Source organism: Aulostomus chinensis, chromosome 16, assembly GCF_037954235.1.
Source record: "Aulostomus chinensis isolate RoL2024-O1b breed Wild chromosome 16, RoL_Achi_v1.0, whole genome shotgun sequence".
NCBI lineage: Eukaryota > Metazoa > Chordata > Actinopteri > Syngnathiformes > Aulostomidae > Aulostomus > Aulostomus chinensis.
The window spans coordinates 7,993,610-8,013,968 of NC_141335.1; the positions used below are offsets into that span (position 1 = coordinate 7,993,610).

A 20,359-nucleotide genomic window follows, 5' to 3' on the forward strand; every position below is an offset into this window, starting at 1 on the left:
CAAAAGACAGCTAAGAAACGTCAAAGTTGCCTTTTGGGGGAATAACAATATGAATTACACTATAGAAGTATGCTTCACTGTAGTTTTCCAAATAGTACATGATAGATTATGGGGGTTTTTTTGCGCTGTGAATAATTCCCATTTCCACCTCTCTTGCAGAAACGATGGCTCACTGGTGTGGGAGCAAATCACAGAACCAAGTGTGAATTTTGAAGAATTTGTGGAACTCTTCTCCAAAAGTGCTGTTAAGGAAAAGAAAAAGCCCATTTCAGACACAATCAGCAAATCCAAGGCTAAGCAGGTATTTTTTTATGAATATATATATATATATATATATACACAGTATCTGTGCTTATTTGTTTATACAAATGGCTGATTGCATGTCCTCCGGGGCCTCTCTTCAGGGCTCCTATCCTTAATTTCTGCACTCTGTCGTACTTCGACATGCCATGAGTGACAGGAGGAACTGTTTCAGCCAGACAGTTATTATGTGGTGTGAGCTCTGGCTCCCACCCGACTCCCCCCTGACCATCCAGTGGCACTGAGCCAAAGTCTCGCGTGCGGTAAGGAAACCTCACGACGGTGATGACTGTTGAGAGCGAGGGGAAAAAGTGAAGGAAGGAGAGAAGCTTGGGAGCTGTATTTCATGATGTGGTTCCTCCCATCATGCTCTCCGTATGATTTAGACTGTTTTCCTCCCCGATGTCCTTTATGCCACTCCATCAATCTGCAAGTGAAGAAATATTTGATCTGCAATTTAAACAAGAGCTTGTCAAGATTTTTATGCTAATGTACTATACAGCTAAATGATGTGTCTAAATCATAAATAATGTTGCACCAGGGAAGGACCTCTCCCATCAAATTGAGACCCAGTAGAAATGCCTGACCATGTTTGCCAAGATGAAATGCTGGTCTGAGGCATAGACATGGGAAATCGTCCTGGTTTATAGGAAGTGATGAATCGAAACTGAACTCCCAAGAAAGTTTGACGGTGGTTGAGCACCTCCTTAACCTCTAACAGCCAGTAAGATGGGCAAACAAATGCCTAATTTTGTGGTTTTCTGATGCCACCTTGCATAATACTTTTCAAAATTTCCTAATTCTCTGTGTTGTTTTTTGCCGCTGCCACGTTTCTTTTCAGGCATGGGACAGTTGGCTTGCCCTTCATCACAGTTCATTTATTTTGCCTCCTATTTTCAATATTTCTCGAGGAGGGAATATAAATCTGAGAACAGCCAAGTGTGGACTTTTGATCAGTTTTCAGTTTCAGTTCATCACTACCCATAAACACAGAGGAGCATTTAACTGCTAAAGAGACAAATATTTCTATCAGGAGTTGATAGAGCCAATAAAAACCAAACTAAAGGAGACTGAATATTGGACTTGTGGATGGAAACAACTCATGATGAATGATAATGTTGTTCCATTATTGCTGAAATGTGTAAATAGGCATCTGTTTGCCAAAAAGGTCACCAGTCAATTGAAATAATGATATGTCAGTACTAAGGCAACAACAATAAGCCAACAAATCAGTCTGAAGGAAGTACAAACTTCTTCAGGGAGAATGCATCACCTTGCAGCCGGTCTAAAGCGCCATGGGAAAAGCTAAGTGAGCCCCACAGGAACATCACACTTTCATCCAGGAATTCCTCTTCAAACACACTTCTGAAGTAGCTGCCATGTTGACACTCAGGAGCTGTCAGATCAGTGAGACACAATAAAGGGCAAAGGCATCTGTGAAGTGCAGTGCTACACCTGCAGGCTTAGATGTAGTGTTAGTGCTCTTGGTTTGATCTGGGAGATAGGGCACAGAGAGAGAGAGATGGGGACAGACAGAATGACCTCCTCTCTATCAAAACACATTTTCCTCTCCGTGATGTTCTGTGATGATGGAGCTCTGGATATACCAGATACACCAGAGGCAGCTCATGCTGTGGTTACAATGTGAGATACAAGGGACAAATTGAGCTGGCGTAGGGTTGAATTCTCTCGGTCATCGCTGCATGATACTGTTATGGATGTTCTCAGACACAGAAAAAGAGCAGAGGATACTTAAGTCAATAATGAGGGAATAAAATCCTGTGTTGAATACGTCTTGACTCAATTTAGAGCCAGCCTTTGACATGATCAGCTCATGAGGACCAGCCCCACCACAAGACGATTGATCACTGCAGCCATCCTCGTCCCCTTGTGTGTTAGGGTTCAATTGTTTTGATGAGAAGGGACAAGCATCCACTCCAGAGCTGCCTCTAGAGAGCAGCTTTGACGTCGGTACTCCTCCACTGTAAAGACCTACGCTGACATCAGTACAAGATGCCAGTGTCAAGAGTTGACCCTGCTGTCAAAAAATCTGATAGATGCTTCTGTGCACCAAGGCACATTGTGACACAGTGAATGTGCTGCTGGGTTAGTGTATGTGACATACATCTGTTTAAGATTGAAGATGTTGGGCTTTGTTTCCTGGCACACGGAGTCAATGCAGCAGTGTTTTGACTTGTGCTCCAAATTTTTTTTTTTTTTTTTTTTTAGATGCCAAGTGTGTTTTCACTTCTGATCAAATGAATGCCAATACACTGCTCAGGACCCCTGAAGGCTCAAAGTTTTCCACCCCACATGTATGTAGGGTTCTTACAAGCATCTTAAAGTTTAAGGAGGTTATTCCTGCATGTACGGCTGCAACAGAAACGTATTTTCGTCATTAATTAGTGATGATTTAATTGGCTTCTTTTGTCTTAACACAGATCCAGTCCCACTGAGTTGCTGTTTATGCCCCCCAAAAATACATACATATTGAATTTAAAGCATCCTTAATGTGTACCTGTCACAATGACCTTGACCTTTGACCCCCAAAATGTTTATAGTTCATCCACAGCTCCCAGTGGATGTTCATCCCAAATTCAAATTCTCTGAAGACATTCCTCAGGTATTTTATTAATGTAAGGTGAAGGTAATAATTAAGGCGATGGATGGACAACTGCAACACGATTTCCTAGCTGCGACCTTTGTGTCACAGAGGCGTAAAAAAAAAAAAAAAATCCACATGCTTGAAATAAATAGGTGCTTTACAATGGTTTGCTTGGCAGGGTAGCAGATTAATCCTTTTTTTTTTTTTTTTTTATTCTTGTCAAAGGACTGTTTACAAATTTTTGGTTGACTGCGATTTGTCTGCAAACAGATTGTCAACAGATTCAATCAAAACTATTTTATTTTCACGTCTTCGAGCTTTTTTTTTCAGGTTGTCCTTCAGGGATTTGTTCCACACATGTAACTCAGACCAGTATGAAAGGTTCTTATTCGCCATCCCCGAAACGATAAATGGATCAGAAGATCAACATATAACTAAATCATATGTCCTTCTTTCCAAAGACACATGGTTCTCATAAGATTGTTGGATATGCTGTGTTGGATTAAATTTTCAAGGCTGTTCTGTTGTCCTCACAAAATATTGCTGAACATGCTTGTTGCGAATATAATTTTGATTACTAATGTGGTCCATGGATTCAGCTTTGTCTCATCACTGTAAAAATAATGCTGCTGATTCACAGGAGTTTTGTGCTTGTAATCAACATAAAAAAGAAATTATCCTCTAACTTATGTAACTATAATCTGTTTACACTTCAAGGAGACTCTGGTCAGCTGATAAAACACGACAAATGACTTTGTTTGACTGCCACTGCAGAGTTGAACCACACAAGCTATCACAGGCTAACAGTGGAAACTGTTGTGCGTGATATTTCAAATGTCCTGTTCCCTGAGGCGAGGGTTGAGCCGGGAAAACAGACAGTTTTGGCCTGATGATATAACTTCCTGTGTGTTTGAGAGATCTGTGGTCTGTGTGATCTGGTTTCGGTGGAAGTGTTCTGTCTGGATCACAGTAGGCTACGGCTTTCCTATCCCATCCCTTCACCTCTGTGCAACCCAGCGCAGAGACCTCTTACTCAGGCAGGCTGAGAGCCATAACAGTCCCTATGGTTGCTGTTTTCATGCCTTCACACTGACAGCCGCTGTGGGCAGGAGGCATTGAGGGACTTCCTTGAGTGAATTTCTTTACATTTGGCACAAATGTGTACTGGGACTCGAGAAAGAATGGAAAATATTTTGGTGGTCAAAGGTCAAGTTCGTTGTGACAACACGTGAAACATCTCAAGCCGTAACTTTACAACTCACACGCTAATGATTTGGGCAAAATAACACCAAAAAACCCCCAAACATCACCTAGAAAGAAATGATGATGTGATGACGTTTTATCGCCAAAGGATCAAACATTGTCTTCATGTTAACATAGTAATGTCATGAACGCATTGAAGATTTTTTATCTTGTTTAAATATCGTGGACCAAAGGCATTAGGTTTTTGAGTTGTCTTTCCCCTCTAGTTAAAGCAGCATTTGAGGAACCACCTCAAATGCTGCCACCTGGGACTCAAGGGTGAGCTGAAAAAGAATTTGGTCGATGGTTTTGTTGATGTTTGCTTTTTTTGTTTTGTTTTTTTGGACTAAATCCCCTTAATGTCTCCACCACATACAGTGAATTATTAACCTGAACAAACATTAATCTAAAGTGTAACTTGAGTGGTTGGCAGAGGCATACAACCACAAAGCAGTATTTCTATGTTATACATTATAACTGCCTGATATTCAACCCCTGAATGCTTAAACGGAAGACGGCATTCTGCTAATGTTGTTAATATTTCAGTTTTTGGACCTGTCTTGGTCTTGGTATACATCAGTTTTGACTATAATATGATATATCAGTTTGGAGGCTTCACTTCCTCTGTAAAAAAAAAAAAAAAAAAAAAATCTTACATTGTGCAAGAACATTTAATATATCGTAAATAAATCCAAGCAGATAGTCTGTGGTAACACCTGGATCTGCGTGATCATGCTCCACTTAGCAAGTGAGCCTCTTGTTGTGTGTTTTGTAAGTTTTTAATTGCTCCACTGAAAGATGATTGATGGGGAGAAGGGGAAAAAAAAAAAAAGCTGGCCATAAATCAGTGAGACAGCATCATAATTGTTCTAATGTTTGCGGTGAATGCTTTTCCTCCCACACAGGGAACAAGACAAAGTGGAATGATGTTCCTGTCTTTTGTACCATGTCAGATATTAAATATTGTCTGCTTGCATTCGTGTGTGTGTGTGTGTGTGTGTGTGTGTGTATTGTGTGTGATTGTGGTATATGAAGTAATGGCATCCCTGTTCACTCTGGACGTGTATAAATGTAACTCTTGACATCTTTTTGTCCTCCCCAAATTTAGGTGGTGAAACTTTTGAGCAACAAGCGTTCGCAGGCTGTGGGTATTCTGATGTCCAGCATTCATCTTGATATGAAGGACATTCAGAACGGTAAGTGGCGGCATGCTCTTGTGTAATTGAACTGATCTGCTGATGCAGTTTGAGTGGATAAAGCGACACAGGTTACAGTAAACACAAGGGTGTGTCTGCACGCTGTTATTATTTGTATAAATTGGTGTTAATAGTGTTGATGTTGGGGTCAACACCGCGATTAAAGAATAATCAAAGCAAGCCACGCCCTCGTGCTGGAAGACATGCTTCTTCATTACCACGGACAAGGGCTTCGTAGTTAAAACGTTGTCAAACTAAACACTGTTCATTATCCTGCTGCAGGAAACGACAGACATGTGTGTATCAGTCCAAAGCTGCAAATAGTTCTAAAATAACACCCTGTTTACTCTGGTTTAAATAAACTCAACTCAAAAAATAGAGTGGCTGCTCTTTTAGGAGATTACTACCCCCTTTTTAAAAAGCTATAAATGTATGTCCCAGGTTAAAGATTTCTGGCTTTTGTAGGAATGAATAAGCTTTGGGTTGAGAGTCAGACTGTTCTAGGCCACTGGCAGGGTACAGCCATTAGTGGTATTTTGCTAATAGTAGTATTTCACTCAAGCATGAATTACATATAATTGGTCGGTTGCTGACTGTCAATCACAAAACCTTGTGATGGATAAGGTTCAGTGATTTACCGTATTCCACGCTCTTTTGGTTCATTGCGAAAATTTGTGGTGCTGTGTTGTGATAAATTCATGAAAACACATTTGTTACAACACCATGTTGTGTGAGCTCGTCCATTTTGATGATACCGTGTTCTTGCTCTGTGACCATGTGACCTCCTCGGTGGCGGTATGAGCTCTCTGAGTGCTTTCATAGCAACCTTCGTCAAGGAGCTGATGTTTTCAGTGGCGTCTCTCTGTCTGGTCATTTGCTTGTCATCAGGATGACACATAAATTATGAAACCAATTTCCCCCCAAACTTGATTGAGGGGTGTAGTATGGACCCAGGAGGAAGAGTGTCATAAATTTTGGGCAGATTATTCTCAGCAACACCAGGGGGCAACATGATTATTTAATGGTGCAACTTTAGTGGTTACAGGAAGTAAAACTGATTTAACAAACATCATTTGATTGACCTTTAGCTAACTCTAAATCACACTGTGTTTTGTTCCTGTGACGGAAAGCGACGCCATTTATCGTAAGAGCTTGCTGTCTTGCACCACCCATTGAATGAAGGAATGCGTGCATTGGTTTTAGGTCCTTCAATCAAAATCCTTCAATCAATCAAAATCCATATATCATCAGGTTCCACCATCCTCTTGCTCTATCAACAGACGAAAGACATGAAAGCGCCGGGGGGCCGGGGTTCAGACTGGTGGATCTATGAGTGCTTCCATGTTGCCTTTGCTGATGTGTTGCATCGAAGCGAAGCGTTTCTTCTCCTTTTATAGTGAACAAACCATCTGAAGCGTAGCAGGCAGGTACAAACTTTAATCGTGAACAACTGAAGGATAATAACATCAAATCTCCTCATGAAGAAAAGAAACATCCTGAACATTTTCTGTAAACAGAATTTACCGATGAGGTTTTTTGGCATGTTGTTATCCTACGTAGTTCGTAATATTAATCTTTTCTCAGTCTGCTTCGAGGTGAACAAGATTGAGTGCTGCTGAGGATGTTGCCAAAGCTTAAAACCCTCCCTTGTGTTTAGTTTTATCACAAGTCATAATGTTGCAAGGCATCTGAAAGTTTCTGCCTGTTCCCGCTGTGACGCTCCGCCCCTTTGTTTTTGTTCAATCTCTTCCATCTCACATCATGTTCCTCCACAGCTCTGTTTTTGCGCTGATGAGTTGTCACCATCCTGTCCAAGCGGCTTTGTTAAAGTGAAGTCATTGAGGAGATGATGATGGGAGCGGACTGTCTTCCTGTTTTAGTTACACTCTCTGATTGCTCTCCAGTCTTCCCTCACTCGTGTGTCTAAACACTTTCTCATCGCCTCACCGTAGCATGGCTTCAGATTAAAGCCCTTAGCCTAGAATTAGTGTGTGCTATAGAAAACATGGCTGGTACATGCTTTTATCAATAATTATTTATGCGCTTGTTTTGTCCACAGTATCTTCAAAGCGTTTTTTGGGCTCATTTTTTCCTGTTCGGGCCTTAATGATGCATTCATCACAGGTCAGCGTGGGAGGGCAAGCGAGGGCCACCTCTCATCAGCGCTGTCATTCATCTCCTATGTTAGGACAGTTTTTGCTATAGTACATAATTAGCACTGATTGGAAACTTCAGTATATCATAGCGAGTAAGATCAGACAGAAGATATAGAGGTGGTTTGGTAAAGTACCCCGCTTGTTATTCCCAAAAACAGTGGGATGTCTACAGCGTTCAAGTGGCTTCAACCCAAACAAAATGACCCAGTAACCCTAGAGTTGTTTTTCTTTTACTTCCTCATTGATTGATTATTAGGGATAAATAATTAAAAGTTGAAACTGTATACTAGCGATGCTGTTGTTTTACATTCTTGAAAATGATCTCATGTTCCCTCGTGCCTTTTAAAGTTTAAGATGATTAAAGAATTGAGGGATGATTTGTTAGTCAGAACTTTCTGGAGCAGTGAATCATTGTTTCATTTCCTCTTGATTCCACAATGAAAACCATGACTAGCAACACCCTCATCGCTTAGGTGTCCCCAAACTGACGGAAAAACACTTCTGAATCATCAATTTCGTGATCATGTCTATTTTATGATGAGCCAATTGCTCACTGAGAGACATTTTTCAACCCCTCGCAGCTGTTGTTGTTTGTTCTCAGACTTGGCTGACACACTACATGTTTCATTTGACACTTCCGTGTGGTGTCTGCTTCCTGTGAGGCTTCGGAAGCACTGGTCACAGTATTAGATGGCGGTTGACGGCGCTGTGCTGGGGTTGAGTGTGGTGGTAAAGGTTTTGACTGAGGCAGATGGGTCTGGTCTCAGTCGTATATGATGTCTGTGTCGGAGCAATAATACAGCTTTCTCCTGCATCTTTTAAAAAACCTGCCTGCAATCAAAGAAGCCAGACAGACTCTGGTTTAGATTGTAATGAAAACCAAATGGTTACCAATGAAGAGTGTGAGAAACAGAAAAAGGGAGAGTCTGAGAAGAGGAAGTTATTTCTGGGGTGGCTTTGTGAAGAGTATGAAGAGGTTAGAAACTGACAGCAGCAGTAAAAGACCAGCAAAGACGAGGAGAAAGACTAAAAATATTAAAAAGAAAGACTTGATCTGTATTAAAGTCACTTTTCTTCCCAGATTCCTGTTTTTCCCATTTATTTCCCTCATCATTCATTTTATTACCCCAGAATTTATAGTTCCGTGTTGTTAAAATCCAGCCATGTTTTACATCTAAACACAAGATGCAACGTGAACATTGCGCACAAACTCCAGTACTTAGTGTCCCCTGATCCCTACTGACACCAGCTTCTCCCCTTGTACCTCAACAGTAAATCAGCAGGTCAAAACAAAATGAGTAATTTGGACACCCAGTGGCATGATGAAATACATATATAGGTGTCGAGTGCTTCACTGGATGATTATGTGCACAGCAACACCTCAGCCTCAACACCACAGACCCCCGGGCTCTGTTTGTCTTTAAACATTTACTTTCAAAGGATTAATGCTCGCGGGCGCCAGGTCCTCGCGCCGAGACAAAAAGGCGACACCAGGAATTCAAACACAGGAGTTCAAACACAGATCTTTGTACCATTGACAGATTTCTAAGTCCTCCGTATTCATGTTTTTAGTCTGTGGCCCCCTTGCATGATGAGAGCTGATAAATATGTAACTCACAGCACACGAAGCACAGCACTTTATGTGGGTTGTATAGGAGAATGTTGCCTTTTTTAAATTTTCTGCAGCTTTTCAGTAACGGCAAAGCAGGGAAGTCAGATGAAGGTGTTGTGATGTTTGTCGCAGCACGAGGATGTTATGATCAAATTATGAACTCTTGGCCTGTTTGTGCTCATTCGATTTCTGACTGTTGTCTTTGTATGAGGCAAAGACATGTGAAAATGTTCCTAAATGTAAACACTAACCTCCCTCTTCCTCCATTTTTAGCCGTCCTGAATATGGACAACACTATTGTTGATCTGGAGACCCTGCAAGCTCTTTATGAAAATGTGAGTACATCAAAGCTGTGTCACTACTTTGTACAAGTGTGTGTCCACGGTCGCCATAGTAACATCTGAAAAATTCTTCACTTTGAAGCGAGGCTGATCAAGACTCCTAGTGGTTTCTACGGTGCCCCGCTTTACTTTGTATTGGCTAAAAAAGAAAGAAAAGAGATGTGCAAATCTGTACCCGGGGTTCACAAATCCCTGTGTGTTGTTTATTAACTGTGCCCACAGATTTACAAACTGCACGATGAGATTTGCAATCTGCACGAACGGATTTGTAATCCATGCCCAGTGTCATCAGTTTAGTTTTCCAATCCACAACCACGGACTTGCAATCTGTAAATTACACGCTAAACTGTGAAACATCATACAAAGCACAAAAACACATCAAATCTCTAAAGTGGATTCATTTGGCAGATGTGGCCTCCATTCTTGTCTGAAGAGGCTAATCAGGGTTTAAATGGACCTGAGATGGACAGACTTTGCTAATCTGTGCATGCAGTTTGCAAATCCATGGGCACAGTTTAAAATGCACACAGGTTTGTAAACCGAGAGTAAATATTTGCACGTCTTCTTATTTCATTTGATACTGCGGTGTGGTTTTCAGTCAAATATAATATCGCAAGCTGGAAAACTATACATCTCTGTCCTTCCCTGCCAACTCAAAAACATAAATACTCATGTTTGAGCAACAAACCCAGTACAGTTACCCAAAGTAATGCCTTTTTTCTCTTTTCCTCTGTGGTTTGCAGTAAAAGTAGTGTTTTGGAACAGTTGATTGTGAGAAATAGAAGGATTTATGGTTGCACATTACATGCCATGTGTGAATGGGAGGAAATTATTTTAGAATAGGATGAAACCAAAGAAGACTCAAGGAGATGTGATATGAACAAAACGCCTCACCCCCACCCCACCCCACCCCCCAAAAAAAACATTGATCAGCTGTTAGCTTTGTTGTATTCAACGCTTCATTGAGGATTAACCACAGTACACCAATTGCTATCCATCATAACAAAACTGTCCAAGATTATATCAAAAGCTAAATACAGAGTAGGTCTGAAATGTCGATTTGATTAAATGATAGTAACTTGTGAATAAAATAGATACGCCAATCCACTGCGGACGCATTTTTTTGTTTAGATGTGAAGTTCTTATTGGACTTTAAAGGGTGAACTAACGGACATGTGCATTAGATACCAAAATAAACAGGCAGGCCATGAACTATATTGGTATGTCTGCTGTTTTGGAGTCTGCTGGCCTGGAAGGTGACCAACGATTTTACACGGTAAACATGTTTTCTTCATGCTGGATCTGATTGACTATTATGATTATGATAGTTGAGAAACTCCAGTATTTTTATCAAGTGCTGGTGAGGTTCAAAACGAGAAATGACTTCTGCTGAGCTCTGCCAAGTGAGAGGACCACATTGTGTTGTATAATATTTGCATAAAAAGGAATTACAGAGCTGTCAGCACTACATTCTGATATGTCTCCATTTTTGGCAAGGAAGGGGCTCCATGTGTATAGTAAATACATATTCATCAACTGATAGGAAAGCTCTCCCGTCCAGTTAGAAACAGAACCCAAACACAGTCAGTAAATAACAGGACCTGAAAATGGGCATGTTTTCCACATCTTAGCTGTGATACACTCTTAGGATGCTGTGAAATTCCTGTGAATTGCTTTTTGGCACAACTACACAGGAGAGGCCTGGACCTTTGACTGCAAGAGGTATATTAATAATGTTGATCATGGGAATGAGACTGAAGCTCAAGACAAGCTGCAGTTATGAACCAATGTGTCATAACTGAGGCTCAAAAGTCTTCTAACCTCTCCACTCACCCTGAGACTTCCAGCCCTTTCTCTCTCCTTCTCCCCCGTACTGCCTTAGGCTATGTTATTGAGTCAAGGAGCCAAATTGTTTCTCTTTTGTATTGCGAGACTCCATCCTGTCTGTGGGTCTCCAGACCCCTAAACCACAGTTGGCAGCACAGTCAGCCTGTCTTGAGGAATGCAAGGGGCTTCTAATGGTTACACCCTCACTCACTGTGCTAGGAGCGAGACACTGCTCTCCCTCACTCTTTTTCTCTTTCTCTCTCTCTCTCTCTCTCTCTCTCTCTCTCACACACACACACTCACACACATACTCGCTCGCAAACAAACATCTGCACCCTCGAAAATATGCACACAGAGACAGAAACGCACACATGCAGGGATAGAGTCACTCAGTCTATGAGCTGAGGATTATAGCCACTTCTGTGCTTTGAACAATAAGCCACCGACATTAAAAAGGGTCACAGTGATAGTGCGACACCGCTCCCTCCCCTCTAATATCACAAGCCATAATCTGGGTCCAGACTAATTGTCTGAAGTTCAGACTCCTCTCAGCTGACAGTAGCTAAATGTCACAGAGGTCAGTCAGAGTTTCTCCTATGATCGTCTACACAGCAAATGACCACCTCATACTACATTTTTCATGTCATGTGGCTTGTGATGTCTATATTATGCTTTATGTGTTTATTACATTATATAATTTGTCATTTAGAAGCTTTTCTTTGCACTTCAATGTACAAAGAATCTCATAAATGTTGTTCCAGTGAAAATTGAGTGGCATAAATAGTGAATTATCCCTGGCTGGCTCTGTTTAGCCCCGTAGTAGAGACCTGGATAATGAATACCACTTGGCTACCGCTAGAATTCTGGCATCACAAATATCCATCTGACTTTCCTTTGCATTTGATATTCCACATGGGACTGTATTTCTCATGCTAACAACCACTGCAACATGCCCTAGCAATTCAAAGATCACACGCTAATGCCTACTTGTCCCCAATTACACCAAACACTGCTGGGCTCTGCTGCTGCCCTTTGAAAAGGATCTGCTTTGTGTTAAATATATTTACACTTGAAAACATCTCGAGAGAAAGCGAAGGAGTGCTTGCCCTAGTCGACAGAAGGCAGTGGTGTGCAGAATACTAATCGGGCCCTCAGTGTGTTTGATGCTGGTGTTTGATGTTTTCCAAGGATCCATGCCGAGGCCAAACCCCAGAGAGACATATTGAGAGAAACGGAAGGGGAGAGCAGACTGCTGAAACTTCGGGGTCTATGACTATGAAGGGACTGGGGGAGAGTTTATATTCTCTTCCTTGGAACAGTTTCATTGTTTTGCCCAATCTATTGTCTTTGCCTCTTTTGTAATGAAGGGGCAATTCTGGCCTGCCTTTTTCAAACCACTTTGTATAAAACTGTGGTCCTGGGCCCGACAACAGATAATAGTCAGGAATGTAGTCTGGCTTAGGACAGCACTCTATGCTTTTATAAAACGTATCTGGTATAGACTGACATACAGTTAAGTCTTCGAATTATTTCATGCTTGACCTAATAAGGTTTGGCATCAAAACTTTGAGAACTAAGCTGAAAACAGCTCTCAAGCTTTTGCAATATCACATGGTCTTCATCAGTAGACAAGAGTTTGCCAGTTGCCATTCAATCATCACTTTTAGATTCACCAAGCAGTACTTGTCTTGAAATAGCACTTTATCCCTCAAGAGGCAACACTGTAGAATCTGTTCTGATCTCTCCAGAGCTTGTCACACAGCAACAGTGTGTCTCTGCGAAGCGTGAAGAGGCCTTAGTTGTACCAAGGGAATGCGCCTTTTCTGAAAGAGTCGCTCTCAAAAGCTCTTCAAGCAGCGTCGGCAGGGAAATTGAGACAAAGCTCAAGTTGCGTGAGTTCCATAATGTAGCAGCGTGAGGGGGCAGCTGTGCAGAACAGTCATTTTCCCAGGGGGAGAACGTTGCCATCCAACTTACCTTTGCAGCCACACAACGCCTCCTTTTCCTACCGAGCACTGCACTCAAAGGTCAAATCTTGACCGCAGCTGCTGCTGACCTTTCAAAACGCCAATCGAAGAAATAACAGTTGTATGTGACGTAGCCAGAAGTAACACAAGCAAGCCTTGTACAATGGATGAAAAGTTAATTCTGTGTCTTTCAGAGTTTCCCAATCTGTCAGCCGTCTCTTGTGGCTGCCTGATTTTATTGGCACATGGTTTAGGAGATGGGCTAAATCCAATGCTAAAGGTTACGTAGCTATTCATGTAGCTGTCTTTTTGCCTAGAAACCAGCTTTTCATGATTTATTCCGTTGCTTGTTGCACCACTATGCCCTGCAGAGAGAGCGAGTGTCTTGTGTGAATGCAGCTTTACAGAAGAAGCTTTCCATCTCGAACGAAATCTTGTGATCATAGGTCGACCCTCTGCTCATGCTAAATAAGTTAGCATGTCCTTGTTTCTAATAGACAGCTTTCTGGTACTGCCCCTATTTGACTTTGAGTGTAAAATAGAAAGTGGAAGAAATTGTCTTGTTTCATTCTTGACATGATTATAGTATCAGCCAACTACATAGACTACATACCCAGTTTAATTGAGCCCAACCTTCCATCCACCAGAGAGCTCAAAATGATGAGATGGACAGCATCAAGAAACATATGAAATCAGCCCAAGTCAAGGAGGATGCTAAGCCACTGGACAAGCCTGAACAGTAAGAGCCAAACCAGTACCATTCACTACATGACAACTGACTTACTTTTTAGTGACTAATCTTGTTCCTTCATCAGGTTTCTTTTCCAGTTATCCCAGATCCCTAACTTCTCTGAGCGGGTGTTCTGCATCCTGTTTCAGTCAACCTTTCATGAATGCATCACCACAATCCTCCGCAAAATTGAAATCCTTCAAAGAGTATGCAAGGTAAGTCGATCTGCTTCTTGTTTCATTTTTTTCTTTCTGTCACTCAGCTTAAGCTTTATCTTCTTTTTATTGGCATCGCTAACTTTTAAGGATGTGTGTGTGCGTGTGTGTGTGCGTGTGTGCGTGTGTGTGTGTGTGTGTGTGTGTCAGTCTCTCGAGAGCGGTAAGTGTGTATTGCAGATTCTGGGCCTGGTGCTTGCTTTTGGCAACTTCATGAATGGAGGCAATCGTTCTCGAGGGCAGGCCGACGGCTTCACCTTGGACATTCTGCCAAAACTGAAGGACGTAAAGAGCAGCGTGAGTGTGTGAAGAGTGAAAGCAAACATGCCTCACGTACTCCACAACAGCAGACTCTCAAATTAAGTGTTACTCACAAGCAAACAGGAGACTGAAAGTGTTTGAAGAAATGTGTTTGACAAGCAAAGCAGACTGGACCACACCCATTTTATTTTGTGTTTTCAAAGCAATGGCGGTTCTGAATGTTGATCTGGATTTTTATGAAGAAACCTTTTGAATATGAGAGTCAAGGAGTTAAAAGGGGCCTTGACATGAGGACCATAGCGGCAGAGATTTAGCGTAGAGGCCATTCTGTTTACTCTTCTTATTCAATATCACAATGGACTGAGTCTGCCCTTGGCTATGCCATATAAGGAGATGTTGGTTTGTGCTGTTGGGGTAGTGGTGGACTGACTTGGGTATCCATAAAGAATATTCAACTCTGAGTTATGACAGCCAGCTCTGCACAGTTGTCTTTTCTTGTATTGATCTTCCACTGCCATGATTTACATCTAAAACCGCTGTTTCTATTCTTGTGTACCCTTCACAAATTAAAACGTTCTGCTCCTAAATGATTAAACTAATAAATAAAGGGACTTTAGTTTATTTATTCAGAACGCTTTTTTTTCTTTCTTTCAGGATAACTCCCAGAGTCTTTTGTCCTACATTGTTGCTTACTATCTAAGGCACTTTGATGAGGTATGTTTTTGTTCCTGTTTATTTGAATCACTTTTCTGTTTTAGTCTGATTTGCTTAGAAATCCTTCCAGAGCTTTCTTTTCATCTCCTCTCTTGCCAGAGGATACCATGGCTTATCCTTTATCAAATTATTTATTTTCCCTTTCCTTATTTACGGCAGACAGAAATCTCTCTCCTTCTCTGGCTCTCGTATAATTTTCTTTCTGTCTTTCACTCTTCATCTCCTCCGCTGCTTTGGTCTGGGTTCATTCAAACCTGTAGTCTGTTCATTGGCACAGCATCTAAAAGAGCTCTAGTGTAAATAATTAGGTTCTCCAGATGAGATGAACTCAGTAGAGTGCTGCTTGCCAAAATCAACCTGCATGACATGGTTCTAGCACTCATAATGGCCCTGTAGTAACACTGCTGAGGAGAATTGCGGTGTACTTGAGCGTAATGGGCATTATCTGTTTTAAATTCAGCCATATCTTCTCAGGGATGTTTGGACTATTGATAGCGGGTCTCTTAAGACATTTATTTTAATCTTGCTTGGTGTTTATAATATATACAAGAGAGGCCCTTTCAAAATTGAGGAAGAATGTCTCTTGCGTTGGTGTGTGTGTGTGTGTGTGTGTGTGTGTGTGTGTGTGTGTGTGTGTTTCTGCATGAATGTGTATGTTTCTGTACCAGGATGCTGGCAAAGAGACGTGCCTCTACCCTCTGCCTGAGCCCCAGGACCTTTTTCAGGCCTCTCAGATGAAGTTTGAGGATTTCCAAAGAGACCTCCGCAAGCTCAGGAAAGACCTCAACGGTATTACAATTCTCCCTCTGCTGAAGCACATCTTAAATGTTTCAACTGTGTATTTACAACAAGCTCACTAGTAGTAAACTTGGCCCTGACATATCCAGCAAATTATGGAAGGTGTCATATAGTGTTTATCATACCTTTGCATGGAAACCTGTGTAGCCATAAATCATGTAATAATACATGCGTATATATATATATATATATATATATATATATATATATATATATATATATATATATATGTATATATATATATCCTAGCACAATGGAAAATAATTTTCTCAAACCTGACCAGCTATGGTCATGTTTAGATCACAGAGGTGTGTCAACTTGGAGATAACATCTGTTTGTTGTACAGACGAGAACCAGAAACAGATGTGACTTGTCAGAAGTAGACTCCTGTTGGATCTGGCGTACCTTTACTCTCCTCATGAAATAGAGATCAAAATGTGGAGGGGGGGGGGGGTTGGGGGCGGGGGCAGGCTCGTTGGAACTTTCACTACCTGTGTTCACAATCCAAAAGTTCATCAGCTGTTCAATGAACTGAAGAAGGGCAAATGACAAACTTCCAAAACAAAACAATTGGACTGTTTTTAATTGAAATTTCAGAATAACTCTCTGTAAGTCATCACTTTGTCCTGCAGGGTAATAGATGTGAGTCATGGACAGACTTGTTTTTTTGATGAGTCTTTAATTAATGAAGTCAGTTGTTAAGTTTTTAGAATGTGGTGAATGTGTTACATGACTGTTTATGACGTTACTCTTCCAAACCAAACGAGTGTTTAAGGTTTTGTAATCGAAAATGCTGTCAACTATCAACTTCCATCCATCCATTTTCTATACCACTTATCTGTCAATGGTTGGGGGGGCTGCAGCCTATCCCAGCTGACATTGGGTGAGAGGTGGGGTTCACCCTGGACGGGTTGCCAGTCCATTGCAGGGTCATCAGGGGCAATAGGGGGCTCAGTATCTTGCTCAAGGATATATGGACATGGTCACTGGGGGAAGTGAGGATCGAATCAGTGACCCCTGGGTCGCTAGACAGCCACTCTACCTCTGAACCACGCTGCCCCCTAACTATTAACTCTTCGTGCAACTATAATAGGTGATTTAACAATCTCAAGAGCTGAGAACAAGAATTGAAATGATAATGCGAATGTATTTTGTGAAATATGTATATTACATTGTATTACACAATGATACAGCTTTAGATTTTGCCTCTTTTTATTGAACATAATGAGCAAAATGCAGGATGCAATAAAAAAGGTCCAGTCAACAGGAAATCCATTCATTCCTATGGGAATCTTTGTGATCGCAGACATATGTTAAAGAATCTCTGCCCTCCATTTATTTTTGGCTCACTATTTGCCTTGAACATACTGAATAAAATGAAAGTTTTGCTATAGATTTTTAAGAAACCATAGAGAGAGTGTGAGCAAAATGAACCTGATAGGCTACAAGTGAGCTAACGAGCTATTGCTATCTAACAGGCAAGAAATTAGTCCCGAGCTAATCTGGTGTTCCCTCTAGCCGTCTGTACAAAAGTGCGTTTATTTGCATTGAACACTAGAGGGCATAATCTAAATATCACACAGAATTATAGACCTTAAACAAATCTATGTGGATATAAGCTGTTCCTGTTTAAATTACTACACTACAAGAATGAACATTAATGAAAGTTACTACCTGCATTGCAACAAGTCAGCAAAAATACCTGCCAGTTGTGTGTTGTGCTAAGGCCAACTGAATAAGTGAGTAAAAAAGGAGTCCTAATGAAAGAGGCCTTGGGGAAATATTCACTTTCAATACTCTGTCTCAAGTCTCTCTGCACTCGGGACACTTTCCAAGGACTGACGTGCCTACAGGTGGTAAAAAACGACTGTGTATTTTTGTGCAAATGTATATGTGCACATGTGCGATTCTGTATGTGAGTTTGTCCGCTTGCAGCTCAATGGACAATTCCCCACACTGGGTCTGTTCTCTATCAAGTTTTATGTATCTTTGCTGCTAAACCAATAAGGTGTCTGATCCATGTTGGCAAATATTGTTTTTCCTCAGCCATAATGATTCTTGAGGCTGTTCATTATTTGCAATTCATAAAGATGGAGTTGCTCACAGGGGAAATGGACCGCTACGACTCGAGTGGCAGTGGCACATGCTGGCCGTACATAAATATATCATCACATGTTATACCTGCAGAGTAGCTGAGTGCTATAACAGACACAGGCTTCGATGACGGTTCCCAGAGGGGGGTTCTGATAGGTAGGCGGCGCCGAAATGGCCTTGGCTGCCCAAAGGACATCAGCAGGCAGCACAGTAGAGACAGCTCATTCTGTACCTTTGGAGGAGGCACCATATGCTTTATGAATTACCACTTGCCCAGTCCCGACCTCCCTGTTCCCTTCAGCTTCTCATGGCCTTTCCACCTTTCAGGCCTTTTGAGGAGTTTGCGTATCTATTATAATTGCAGATGATGACAAAATCATACATCAGTGTGCAGGCCCTCCTTGTGTAGGGGTGTCTTGTTAGTCATCAAGGGTTATCAAGTCTTTGGTAACACAAGCAGAAATTTACCACAGTTTTGTCAGCTTAACTAGGGTAAAGTGCACCAAAGCCTCTTTAACACAAAGCTGGATAAGATATTTACTTGGACTGACTTCCTGTCTCATCGGTATCATCTCCTGTTCTTTCAGCATGCTCAGCTGAGATGGAGAAAGTATGTAAATTGTCCTCTGAAGACGACCTGCAGCCCTTTAAGGACAAGATGAATGACTTTGTCAGCCAAGGTAAGCCAAGTACTTATAAGACTATCAGTGGTCTTGATGTAGGGTAGTGGAGAAATGTAAGATGGAACTAATGATTGATTTTGGGGGGCCATCCTTTGTCCTGTTTTCTATTCACATTCTCCCTTGGGTCAGATAATCTTTACTGAATATATATTAACGGTCACTGTTTTGCTGATGACGCACAACTGTTCTGCTGACAAACTTTCATTGTTGTCCTGTTAATAGTGAATGCTGGATGGTATTAATCTTCCTCTGACTCCCTGAGTCCAGATCTCAGTTCATTCTATCCAGCCCCCAGACTTGTGACTTTTAAAAGAATCTTTGATACCTGGCCTCTAATGTTAAGCATTCCACCTGCAGAAAGAGTTCTGCTTTGATATACAAATCCCCAAATCATGCTTTCTCCAACTTTAGAACCTTCTCAAACAGACCATGAAAAATTAATCCTTGCTTTCAATTCATCATGTCTGAATTTTTGCAATTCCCTGAATTCAAAGTTCAGCCAAAAGACCATTTCCCAACTTCACCTCATTCAAAACTTGTCGGCCAGGCTTTCGTCAAACTCTGAGACACGAGACATCGCTCCCATTTTTGCAAAGAAATAACGGCTTCCTGCTAGATATAGAATTTATTGTGAACTTTTACAAATTTTTTAGGCCCTCTTAGACCTTGAATTGCCTGACGTCATATAGAGGAACATGAAGCTTGCTGCTGCCTGCATATGTCAGGAATTTAAATTAAAATGAGGGTGGTATGATTCTGTTTTGTTGTTGTTGTTGTTGTTATTTATGTACCAATATTCTATAACTTATTTGGCCAATAGCCAATATTTTTCCAATAACAAAGATATCAAAACAATTTCGTATTCACATTTTATACATCCTGAAATATACATGTCATGTGTGAATTTAAAGTTTTTTTCTTTTCCAACAAGCATTTGGAAAAACCCCATCCATCATTTATTATTATTTCCTCACACTTGTTGACGAGTGGCTCAATTTATCTGGAATCAAAACGATACTGATCCACCCAAACATGTCCACTATCTATCGAAACTTAGAACATGCCGATATTATCATGCATTACCATTAAAAATCTTAAATTCTTATTGAATCTTTATAACTGTAAGGCCAATTGGTTGACATGCATGAAATCTAAAAAAAATAAACTAAAAACATACATGTCTGATTTTACTTCCATAACAGAACGAAGTACAGTATATCACAAGTATTTTGCCTGTGTGCTTCTATGACTCATGGTATTACCCAATTATTGCACAAAACCTAAGCAATAAACTGAAGTTGTGTATTTTTGAGTACACTTGAAGAATCCACTCAAAGTGGACCACTTTGGTCCCAATAAGTAATGCAAATACAGAAATGCCCGCAAGTGCTTTGAAATTAATGTACTTTGTACGTAAAGTGTACTTGGGAAATACTCTTAATGGAATGATCTTGAAATGGTTTTTTTTCGCGAGGGAAAGTTGAAAATTCCTCTGTGGTGTGAGAGTATGTGAGGCAGCTCATCAGTCAGAATGATGTAAGACTGCTATTTCTGCAGACACATTTCCAAATCTGCTTCATGCCGTTTTTGTGGTTGATATATATACACACAAGGGTTC

The 20,359-nt window shown here is 41.0% G+C and overlaps 1 protein-coding gene across 1 annotated transcript in view; it reads left to right on the forward strand.

The window, feature by feature from the left end:
- Positions 1-20,359, forward strand: part of fmn2a (formin 2a) — a 43,887-nt gene that overhangs the window by 14,036 nt on the left and 9,492 nt on the right. The window contains exons 6-14 of the mRNA XM_086179906.1: positions 160-301; positions 5,256-5,343; positions 9,385-9,446; positions 13,894-13,985; positions 14,062-14,191; positions 14,342-14,488; positions 15,107-15,166; positions 15,835-15,955; positions 18,646-18,738. Of these exons, the coding sequence (XP_086036032.1) occupies positions 160-301; positions 5,256-5,343; positions 9,385-9,446; positions 13,894-13,985; positions 14,062-14,191; positions 14,342-14,488; positions 15,107-15,166; positions 15,835-15,955; positions 18,646-18,738 (935 nt within the window). The remainder of the gene's footprint in view (positions 1-159; positions 302-5,255; positions 5,344-9,384; positions 9,447-13,893; positions 13,986-14,061; positions 14,192-14,341; positions 14,489-15,106; positions 15,167-15,834; positions 15,956-18,645; positions 18,739-20,359) is intronic.